Source organism: Notothenia coriiceps, unplaced genomic scaffold (genome assembly GCF_000735185.1).
Source record: "Notothenia coriiceps isolate Sejong01 unplaced genomic scaffold, NC01 NC01_scaffold00009305, whole genome shotgun sequence".
Taxonomy (NCBI): Eukaryota; Metazoa; Chordata; class Actinopteri; order Perciformes; family Nototheniidae; genus Notothenia; species Notothenia coriiceps.
In genome coordinates, this window is record NW_011342006.1 from 28,740 (window position 1) to 40,917 (window position 12,178).

A 12,178-nucleotide genomic window follows, 5' to 3' on the forward strand; every position below is an offset into this window, starting at 1 on the left:
CAAGGCAAGAACATGGTGTTACTGCTTGTTACATGCTCACTTTCTGTCACAGTCCTGGGGGAGGTTTTGTCTTTTTATGGTTATGACAGCTCTTTTTATCTAGAATAAATGGATGCTGCAAGACACTTACCGTTTTTAATCACTGATTAAAAAAGGATTGATTATATTTGCTTAAATACAGTCAGATATTGTTATATTAACATATGTTTAAAGTAAACTGGAGTGGTGCCTTTGTTAAAAGCTTGTCAATTGTCAGATATTTTAATAACATTTAAGCTTCTGTTTATTGTTTAAAAATACTTTTCTATAGCTATGCTAATTTATGTTTTTATTTTTACAAATCTTGAAGCCTTTTATGTTCAATAAATACTTTGGAGTATTATTATGCATGAGCCATTCACATATAATAAATACATTATTTACATGCATGCATTGCAGTATATTGTATATTAGTAAATGATGTGCATTTAGTACGATGAAATACAAAACAATTCAGGATATAGGCTACGGCTAGTATAGTTGTAGTAGCATGAAAAGGTTCTTGGGTCGATGCTGCAGTGCCCTTTTTATACACAGGGTGGCGCTCGACAAGCAAAAACATTGTAGCCGAGCCATAGTAAATTATTCATGAGACCACCTACTGTTACTGTCCTAGTCCCAGCCATAGACTGGTCCCAGCAGAGGGTTTGAATATCAAGCTTATTTGGAAGTCGGAAATATGCACACTTTGCCATTAAGTTATTCATGTTACAAGAAGCTCAAACCGCTCTTTGATTTTACCAATATGGTAAGTAGCTATTCAACTAGTTGTAAATAATCCAGAGTGGTTTACACAGAAGTTGCATGCAAAGCCAGAAGAGGTTATTGGAGGTTATCACCATTGTATACTTGGAGAAGCTTTATTACTGTATAAACAGTTGTCTTAATGTGGTTTAGTCGAAGCCCTACTGAGTGTAGCATTATAAAAGAGATGGCATTGACACTCGGTCATCCTTGTAATGCCAAAAGAAGCTTCTGACGAGAAACTTTAATAACCTTTACATCTCCATCTCCTTTAGTTGTTAAACTAAAACAAAAACAATTCCCCTCATTCTCTGTCATTTTTACTAACTGAAATGAGAAGAAACTAAGTGTGTGTGTGGGAAACACATTTGTGCCAAGCTTCTAAGTATGATCACTATTTATAAACTGAGTTCATATGGGATTTTTGTAAACTAACAATGCTTTTTTTCCCTTTTTTTGTATGAACTGCATTAAAAAACAATAATTGGTTACTGTAATTTAATGAGACACAAAATGTTAATTAGTCAATGCTATTTTTAACATTAATACATGCTATTTACACTGCACAGAGCGATACCTTTTTGATCACATATTATTAGAGCCATTAAATCCAGTAAACCTGTGTTTGAATTTGCATAAGGCTAATGTGAATTACAGTAAATGATACTTTGTTGTATGAGAGACTATGGTAAAAAGTTTACAGTAGGCTTTCATACTTCCAAACATTAACATTAAGTCATCAACTATTAAACAATGTAACATGGGCTACTGTAAAGCAAATTCACTGTAATATTGAAGTTACGATAGGCTACTGTAAATAGGTAGGCTGAAAATAATAATAATGTCTAACAGTGTGAATAGAACAAAAAAGGCTACACATTCAAAATATCTATCTATTATTATATAGAAGCTGTCAATAAATCCATGTAATTCACACACTGGAAGAACAGCGCCATCTTTTGTTTCTATGGAGAGAAGACCAGCTAGCATTAGCATTGCTTATAACTGTTACGTCCATTTTGTTTAGCTTAGCTAGCCTGGCTAACTGTGCAGCAGAGATGGATGACGGTGACGAGCCGCCGATTGTCCTCTCTCACAACACTTCTTTAAGCTCTAAGTCGGGAGGGGACAAAATGTTTTCCCTAAAGAAGTGGAATGCTGTAGCGATGTGGAGCTGGGACGTTGAGTGTGATACGTGTGCCATTTGCCGGGTACAAGTGATGGGTGAGTACGAGGAACCGACGCTGTTGCTCGGCTAGCCTAGCCTCGAACCGGGCTGGTGGAGCTAACGTGGCTAATATCAGCATTAGTGCCTGAAGTAACAGGACCAGCGTCTCTGTAACATGTTTTTCTTTGTTTTCAGACGCTTGTCTCCGATGCCAGGCGGAAAACAAACAAGAGGACTGTGTTGGTAAGACTATATTGGCTTTAAAATATGTTACAGCTGTGTTTTAATCACCAAACAAACCCATAGATGGCAGGTCGATCCAACAATCTAACATTAGCTAGTTGGTCGGAGCTGTCAAAAATAACATACTAAAGCAGCTGGTCATAGAGAGGGGTTGTGTTGGTCGTTTCATGTCATTTCAATGATTGACGTTACACTGAATTTGCATATATTATCATTGTTTTGTTTGTATGACGCACATTATATAGTTAATAACAGTAGGCATATTGCCAACAGATATTTAACTCAAGATCTATATGTATGATGCACACACATTACAAAAGCATTTGCTGACAAGTTAATATAATTGTAATTTATAATTATAATAATTGAATATGTTAATAAGAAAATAAAAATAAACAGTACAAGTTCAATTAAGTTATTGGCGTATTAGCGTTATTGCAAATGAATAAACTATGTCTACGCAGGAATGCAGTTAATGTGCTTTCTTATTGACTAGTGTATCTATATTAATACACCATTTATATACCATTAATTAGTGTCATGTTCCCTTGTTTGATTGTACTGAAGCATCACCTAGATGCCAAAGATTGTGCCTTTTTATGAACAGATTGAGATAAAACACAAATCAAAGCACCTGCACTTTGAAAGGAAGTTAGTTTTCACCATTCACTATTAAATAAATAAAAAAGTGGTACTTTTATATTCTGTGCGACTAACTCATTCATTGTCTTTCCCAATTTCTTCTATCTTCATCATCTCTCAGTTGTATGGGGAGAGTGCAACCACTCCTTCCATAACTGTTGCATGTCCCTTTGGGTGAAGCAGAACAATCGCTGTCCCCTCTGCCAGCAGGACTGGGTGGTTCAGAGAATTGGCAAATAATTCCAGGCGGTCTGGATCTTCAGCAGAACCTAAAAGTGGTTTGAGACTTGACAATGATCACTGCAGCGTCCTGTGCAGAGAGCCACTGACCCTGTCGACTGTCCTCCTACCTATCAATGCATGTTCCAGTTGTCCCAGTGTCTAAGGAGGACGATGGACAAAATAAAATGGTGCAGACTCTTTGATCACTGATTGGTGGATGTGGCTGGAGGAATCATGAAGAGGTGGATGAACCTTGTTTCAGTGTTTGGTCACATGTTAGTTTTATGTTATTGTCTGTGTCTGTGGTGGTGTCGAGCACATCCTGAACATGTGACTTTAAAAAAATAAAAGAACTGTGTATAGCTGTAAACATGTATTTGTTCATCCAGTAATTCAGGATTGGTAAATAATTCCTATAAACAAGTGGAAACATGGTAAATGGTAGTTTACATGTATTATTATTGATAATTTAACACTGCTTGTCTTTAGAAAGCATGTATTATTTTAGATGGTTTGCCTCTTATTGAAAACATATTTATATTCTTGAATGATTCAAATGATCAGTCACAAAAAAACATTAGACTCAGCTGATGTGCTGGAGCTATAGACCCATCAGACCTAGATTTAAATGTTCCGATGCTATAAAACAATCGGCCTTTAAAAGTATGAATATCTTAAACATTATCTTTGGAGTTCACAATGATTTAGCATTCCCCAAACATTAATGTCTAGTTAAAGAATGGATTCTACAATCCCTAAGTAACCCTTTATTGATATAAGTACCTTGGCAGTCTGAGTGAACTACCTGGAAGGCGGCCATGCTAACTAACACTTGTTAAACATGTATAAGGAGGTTGGCCTTGTTACAGTCAGGCTCAACTCCCGTGGACATTCAGTCAAGTACTTTTCTGCTTAGATGGTGATGAATCAGCAATACAAATGATATATAATAAGTAACACTTTGAATGGAGTCAGTTACCACATTACTTCGATCAAGCACAATTTACCTCAAGTGATAGCATTTATATAAGTACGTATTTGAATGGCCAACTTGTAACATATTTTGTCATGCTTTAAAAAAAACTTTTTCCTTGAGTAATATATATGAATACCTCTTCCATCACTACAAACACAAAGCAGTTGTAAAGTCCAGCCAGAATTTTACACATTTATTTTTCTAATATTTTTTTTTAGCAAAAACACATGATAAACAAACATGATAAAATGTTTTATTTTCTGCAGTCACACGTATGCGGAACATATCAGTGTTCCCTCTGCAGTTGCAGCGTCATGGAACATTGTTAGTCAAGAAGACTGAACAGGATAATTCACTTAGACATGAGCCTAATGAGGGGAAGGTCATTGCCTCAAACAACCATCATTCAAGGAAGTGAAAAATAAGTACTCCCATCTTCTGTCAAAATGCCACATAAAGGACCCTTATTGTGATTTGACAAAAAGTATTATGGCTGCCACTAATGATTATTTTCATTATTATATATTCTGCCACTTATTATATAATGTCTCAGTCTATTAAACTTATGAAAACCATTTCCTAAAGCCCAAGGGGGTGTACCTAAAAACCTCTGCTAATACATATGATTACCTATAATGTTAGACAAGGAAGCATATTTATTATCTTTCTGACGATTGACCAATCAATTATTCACTAAATGCTGTAATTAGTATTGACACATTGCTTTAATACAACAGAAATACAGTACTCAGCCATAATCGCTTGATCATGCAATAAACACTAAAATAAACATAACTACTTTCCTAAAGTGCATAATATAAAATAATACCAAATCTGTGAGATGTGGATTTAATTATTGATAAGACGAATGCATGCAGAGGTAGATCTGACCATATAATGCATTATTTGACACAACCTCAGCTTTGCAATTGGAATGTCCAACCATTTAACCATGTGTGCAGGTGTTCATGTTATTTTGTCCAAATCCTCTGTAGGCGGTAGTGTGTTAGAAACAGAAAGAATAGTGTCATTTGTAATTATCTTAAACATAAAATGACTACAATAAATCTTGATGATGAGTACATAATTCAATTGCGTTGTGTGCCAGTGATGTGGCTGAATGCGGAGGGAAAATAAAAAGGTGTACCTTTCATGCTGCTGATGCTGAAAAGATTTGCTATTTTGAGCATCAGAGCTGTACAGCTTTCACTCCCATGAGAGCTACATTAAAAGTCTGTGAGGAAAATTAATATCTTAGGCTGCTTACTTAACTAATTAGGACTAATTCAGTATCCGTAATCCCCCAGCCTTTCTCCTATAATAAGCGAAGAAGTGAGCATACTTCACATATTATACTCATCTCAGTGGCTTCTTTATCTCATAACAAGCTAAAATCACTCATTAGGTGTTACGGTCAGGATCTGCCACATCATCGTGTCATGCTGGCAGCCCAATTACTGCACACAGTTACTTTGTATCTCCTAAAAATAGATAGGCCTAAAGCCTCTTAAGTTCAGACCAGATAAGTTGCTTTCTCTTAGTGGCGTCTACAAATACGCATGCAAAGACACTCAGCTGATGGCAAATCCCCAATAATAGTGCTACTTTTAATGCTACAAGAGGATAGGCACAAGCGGTAGAGGATGTTCAGCATGAAGGTGCTTCAGGTGCTTAGTTGTGCCTGGAACCTGCAGATGATTGAGCTGCATGTGTAGTTGATCATGTAGGCTATGTGACAGCATACAATCCAAAATGGATACCCTGCCTGGACTGGAAAACTTGGTGGCCAACACGACCTACCTGAAGGCTCAGAATATCAATCGCAATAAGCTCAGAGATCAGTGGATATCTCTTTCGCTGCCCAAACCAAGGATGTCCTCTGATCTCCAGGCTTCAGTGGGGAGGAATTACGAGTCACTGTGTGAGCAACAGCCCATTGGGAAAAAGTTGTTCCAGCAGTTTCTCCTGGCCTCTAACTCGCAGTACATGGTCGCCACTGAGTTCCTGCAGGAGCTTAGTGACTGGAGCTTTGCTGAAAAAGAAGCCAGAGAGAAGGACAAACAGAGAATCCTTGCTACGTTTTTTCAGCCCGGGTCCAGGAGTTTTGTCTCATACTTTACAGGAGAGGCAGCTGGAATATGCAAGGTATTATCAATCCAAAAATTTGATGAGGAGATGTTGGACGAGTTACGAGAAGCCACAAGAGACTTGCTGAGGGACAAACCGTTCGTGGAGTATCTGGATAGCCCTTATTTCTATAAGTTCTTGCAGTGGAAGGAGTACGAGAAGCAGAAAATCAATGACAGATACTTTTATGAGTTTAGGACTTTGGGAAAAGGTGGTTTTGGTGAGGTAAGTTCAACAAATCCCAGCATCTTATTGTTGAACATCACATGTATACAGAATGGCCATTGTTAACTAAAAGTTGCATTGTCTTACTTTTTAAAATCGCAGTAAAATTATCAGAAACAAATTTAAGGATGGCACAGTAACAGTTATAACATTGAATGTTCCTCTGTCTTGCAGGTGTGTGCAGTGCAGGTCAAACACACAGGGCAGATGTACGCCTGCAAGAAGCTGGATAAGAGGTGCTTGAAGAAGAAAGGTTGCGAGAGGCTTGCCCTTCTAGAGAAGCGGATCCTGGAACAGGTCAACAGCCTCTTCATTGTGAACCTAGCTTACGCCTACGACAACAAGAACCACCTGTGCCTGGTCATGGACCTTATGAATGGAGGAGACCTACATTTCCACATATACGAGCTTGGGGAGCGGGGTATGTGTATGGAGCGTGTTGTTTACTACGCCGCCCAGATAACCACTGGGATTCTTCACCTGCACACTTTGGACATAGTGTACCGGGACATGAAGCCTGAGAACGTGCTTCTGGATGCCAAAGGACAGTGTCGGCTGTCAGACCTGGGATTGGCTATGGAGCTACCAAAGAACAAAAAGGTTTGCCAGACGGTAGGTGTGGTGACATGTCACAGATTAACCTGCAGTGCCCGCCATCATACATTGACACTGCAGTGCCCTGTAAAAAGCCTTTATTAGGTTTATGCAACACAACATAATCTCCATCCTAATCAAACTGTTAATATATCGAATATTTGCTTGGTTTTCTCATTCGTTTATCAATATTTGCTATATGTTATACTACTTCACTGCATAATTGTTCCCCCACCAATACAAGCAGTTTACCGGAAATAGAAGTGATTATTCCTATTCCTGCTCTGACGTCTGACAGACAACATAAGACAGCATGACCCTGTTGGACTCAACCTAATCTGATTAAAAGGGGCCTGACCTTCTCCCCTGTTGGACGCTACACTGGCTGATCACAGCAATGTATGGAGGACTGAGCAGAGCCTGTTAGCATTAGCCGGTTAATCTGTGCTCTACTAGTACCAGATATGGCTTCCACGTGTCTGTCTAAGGAGATGAGTCAGGAGATTCTCAGCAGGCTCCACTCACAGCAGACGAGATACAGAGTGAACAATAATGCCCACTGATCTGATTGATGCTGTTATGCAGCATTTTTTTATGCAACAGTGTTGTTTCACATTGTATTATTATGTTTTGTTTCCAAACTAAAACTCTACACAGAATAATAATAAAAATGTCTTTGTAGGAGAGTGATACATATTGTAAAGTCACTAAAACAGATGTAAATGTTACCGTCTGATGTGTTGGATTGCAGTTAGCTTTAAAGCTAATTTTCATCTGCACACGGCAATTGTTTAACCTGTTGTTAAATATTTTTCTTTCAGTGTGCATACAATGCTACAGGTCATAGCAGTTGTTCCTCAGTTTGCCTGAGACTCCTCATCACCAGTTTTATCTTCCAATAATATTTAAGGTTTGAATAAAAATGCAAAGATGACATAAAAGTCCAAGTAGAAATATGTTCTGTAGGCCCCAGTGCCCCGAAAACAAAGGTTTATGTTTATGAGATCTCCCTCATCCTACTTTCTCTCCCCCCTGTTTGTGTTCTCAGGCTGGTACGACTGGTTACATGGCCCCTGAGATCCTAAAGAGGGAGGCCTATCGCACATCTGTGGACTGGTGGTCTCTGGGCTGCACCATCTATGAGATGCTGGCTGCCCGTTTGCCTTTTAAAGACTTCAGGGAAAAGGTGCAGAATGATGAGGTGACTCGTCGCACTCTGGAGGATGACTGCAAGTTCGAACACAAAAACTTTGATGATTCTTCCAAAGATCTCATCAGATGCTTTCTTAAGAAGAAGTCGGTGCATCGCCTTGGGTGCCGGTCAGTGAAAGCTTCACATTTCTAAAGCCCTAGTTTATTATTATATTAGGTTGGATAAGGCGCCATGGGACAAATCATCAGTCAAGGAAATAAAAAATGTCACTTCTTCGGCAGCAGTAAAAACATACGCTGTTGGTTCAATACAGTCTTTCAATAAGAGTAGCATATTGCTAGTAATAACCTCCAAGTCACAACCCTGGATGAATTCAAAAGGGAAAAAAATAAACACACAGAAGGAAATGAATGTACCTCAGTTCAAACCACTGCAGCCAGAGCACAGACAACAACAAGCCCCATATCCCCTTCTCTACATTTATGGAGAATTTTGTTTTCAAAATGACATCAAAAAATTAAGTTGTACAGTTCAGAAAGCTTAAGTGTTAAGTTTGCTTGGAAATGCTTTTGTTCTTCTGACTGTACAAATGATATTTTTTACAGACTGAAAAAGCTTGAAAAAAGAGAAAACTATTGTATTGTTGAGGTTCATAAAAACAACTGGCTTCCAGGCACCAAAAGGTGATTGGTAGCAGCCAATGCACTTCTATAATGTTGGACGTTTAAGTAAAACATGAAAAAGTTATGATACTATTAATCATCTTTTATACATTTTCTGTGTAAATAAAAAAAAAAATGTTTCGTTAAATAAAGCAATTTGCAATACAAACACAGAGTAGTGTACGCTACATAAAAACAAGCTCATAGTTTCCAAAAAATCCTCATTATGTTTTTATTTGCTAACAAATCCGAATTTCCACCAATCGTGAAGCTATTACTTGCCTTCAGGCTTTACTAAGTATACTTCCCCAGTGTTGAAATCAGGCACATATGTGTGGCACATGTCAATTTCCATGTGCCACAGGTTCTTCAGTAATTATGTGTATTCATCAACGTTAAATCGAACTGCCTTTAATTTAAGAAGATATTATTTTGTTATACTTACGTAGTTCATCTTGTAGTTTTCCCCTTCTAGCAGGATGTTGTTTTGCCCTTTGGCCACCCAGTCTGACTGAGGGCTGCCTGTATAAGGTTGTCCTAATCCAACTGGTGCAACAAATAAACAAATTAAACTAACAGTAGACTAGAGTGAGGGTCTAATCAAGCAAGTTAAGTAAAAACACCTGTGGGGTTGTAACTTGGGTGGTAAGGACTCAAAGGCTATATTGTCATATGCACAGATGCAACAGTGTAGAAATGGCAATTCAAATCTTAAGTCCTGAGCTCCTCCAACAATGCAACATAAAATATATATAGGACATAAAACAATAAAACTAATTTAAAAATAAAAATATTAGAATAGATTCGAATAAAATAGTGCAGATTATGTTGCAAGAAATGCAGATGATGCAAATTATGTACATGTCAGAAATAAATAAAGCAATAGGCTTAATAGTGCAGAGAATGTCGTATTCGACCAAGTAAATGCTTCTCTTTTAGAATCTGTATTCTATTGTTCTTTTCTAGTTTGTTTTTAAGTGGATTTGTCTGTCCTGCAACTCTGTTAAGAATGGAAATGTATAAATAAATTAAAAGAGACATGTACAGTATATTAAGCTGTATGTTATCGTTCTATAATGCAGTTTTGTTCACTTTAAATGAAATATCCAAACACTTTTATTGCCCAGGTTAATACCTTTGCCTTCCTACTGCTTTTATAACCTTCTTTCCCAACTCTAATCATTAAATGTCTTTTGTTTCTTTTAAGCAATGTCAATGACGATCCACGGAACCATGTGTTTTTCAAGAGCATCAATCTCCGCCGTCTGGAGGCCGGTCTGGTTGATCCGCCATGGGTGCCAAAATCCAACGTGGTCTACGCCAAGGACACAAATCCTTTAATGGAATCCTCCTCCGTCGAAGACATTCAGTTTGAGCAAAGGGATGAGGAATTCTACAAGAAGTTCAGCACAGGAGCAGTCTCCATCCAATGGCAGAAGGAAATGATCAACAGTGGTGTGTTTGATCATCTGAACGACAAAGAAAATAACTGTAATGGCTACAACAACGAGTCCAGCATGTGCAATATCTTGTGAGAATTTGATCAACTGAGCATATTTATAAAACACAAATGTCCTTTAGTTGTATTTATTTAAAAAATCCAAAGTGCCTGGTTTAATACCAAATGAAGTAGCTCAGGTATAACAGACACTTGCCTTTTTCACAAATCTGTGTTCTTCTTCCTAAAGAGGAGTTATTTTGAAGCCACAGCCAAACCTGATGGGACCTCTGTTGCATGGGTCAAATTAAACCACAGTTCTTGTGTTCATGCCCAGATGCAAACACACGCTGACATTGTACTGCTGCTTTCTAATTTGCGCTCTATTTCGATGAGTCAGCAGTGCATGCATAGTTTCCATTACATCACTCAGCCATTTTGGCAGGTCCTAAATGTTTACATGTGTCTGTAAACAAGCTGTATAGTGGTTGTTGGTCACTGAATAGCAGTAGGATTATTATCAGTATTTGCAGTAATGTGCCAGATATATTACACGGACATAAATTCCATGAATGCCTTTTTGCTCATGTGAGGGGACGGTGTAATGCAACCTCAGTGAAGTCTCTGCAGAAGTTCACCACTAAGAGCCGCTAGACACCCATCAAGTGGGACTGTTCATCATCCCCATTATCCTGCCTGTGCTGCTGAGGTATTTACAAGCACTGCATGACTTGTTCAGCTTTTACAAGGGGATGCAGGGAGACAAATTGTCGTTGTTTTCCTCCAGAGAAATACACTGAATTTTTGGTCTTTTACAAGGCAATACCAACCCCCGTTATTACCCCCCACACCCAGCCTGTGTTTACAAGCTACACACAACCTAAGAAAAAGAGATGTTTACACGTACTTCATAAAACATAGCAACAACATCTATTTAGCTTTTACACATGCTAAGTTCTTGTGGGTGATGTGGACTGTTTTTCCAACTACATGGCGAGCTTCTCGTTCCATGTTGATGTTAATTGTTAAAGTATTAATCCCTTGATGATTACATGAGAAACTCAGGATATTACTTTTAGGTGTTTTTTCAGGTATGTTTGCCTTTATTTGATAGTGAGTAGAGAGGAAATAAAGTGTGACTAAATCCCCTGGCAATACTCAATATGCGAGACATGTTCAATATAATGTCTTTCAATATCATGACCTTCTGCTACCAGGATGCCCAAGGTGTCTTTTTCTGAATTACAGTAGGCTATATTTGACATTTTACCTCTGTTTAACTTCGTTCCGGTCCTTGAGACTTATATGAAGCTGTACCGTGTCGGTGCATAACAGTGCCAATTGTAGTTTGTAATATTTAGTTGTGATTTTAAAATGATGACTTGAAGTGTTCTAATATTCTGTGATTTTTTGGCAAATAATGATTATATACCTTTTAAATCCATGCATGTGTTTTTCTAGCAATGTTTCATGCTTCATTTTATTAGACATTCAAGCAGGATGACAGCAATTTTCATGATTTGTGAAAACTAAGCAAATTTCTTTCTATTCTTTTTTTATATTTACATAGTGCCACCTCAATATTTGATTCAGGGTGTATCATTCGTCACTCAGTGTATCCAAAACCTCAGACACATTGAAGTAATAGGGACACATAAACATGTGTTGTGCTAATTCCTGCGAGGGGTGACCTTACAGGGCTGAGAAGTGGTTCCGTTCACGCTCAACTGTCATGAGATTAGAGGGTGGTTCAGATGGAAATCCAAGACGCAACCTGATCATCGGCGGCTGCGAGAGGCAGAGTGGGGAGTCCACTGCGGACGACGTGACGACAAGACAAACACGGGAGAAGGTCTCCAGGAACATGTTTTTACCAGGTGCCTACAAGCCTCTTCCAGGGATTAGTTCCCCAAGAGTCAACGCTGTAACTGCTGTCCTCCAATTC

At 38.3% G+C, this 12,178-nt stretch overlaps 2 protein-coding genes across 2 annotated transcripts; both read left to right on the forward strand.

Moving 5' to 3' along the window:
* Positions 1-1,735: 1,735 nt before the first annotated feature.
* rnf7 (ring finger protein 7) lies at positions 1,736-3,507 on the forward strand. Its single transcript, XM_010770862.1, has 3 exons — positions 1,736-2,007; positions 2,147-2,194; positions 2,958-3,507. The coding sequence occupies exons 1-3, from the start codon at positions 1,842-1,844 to the stop codon at positions 3,074-3,076; spliced, it is 333 nt and encodes a 110-aa protein (XP_010769164.1). The 5' UTR covers positions 1,736-1,841; the 3' UTR covers positions 3,077-3,507.
* Positions 3,508-5,786: 2,279 nt separating this feature from the next.
* On the forward strand, positions 5,787-10,330 carry LOC104945246 (G protein-coupled receptor kinase 7B). Its single transcript, XM_010770885.1, has 4 exons — positions 5,787-6,386; positions 6,561-6,998; positions 8,029-8,300; positions 10,003-10,330. Exons 1-4 carry the CDS (start codon positions 5,787-5,789, stop codon positions 10,328-10,330), a joined length of 1,638 nt encoding a protein of 545 aa, XP_010769187.1.
* Positions 10,331-12,178: the final 1,848 nt, after the last annotated feature.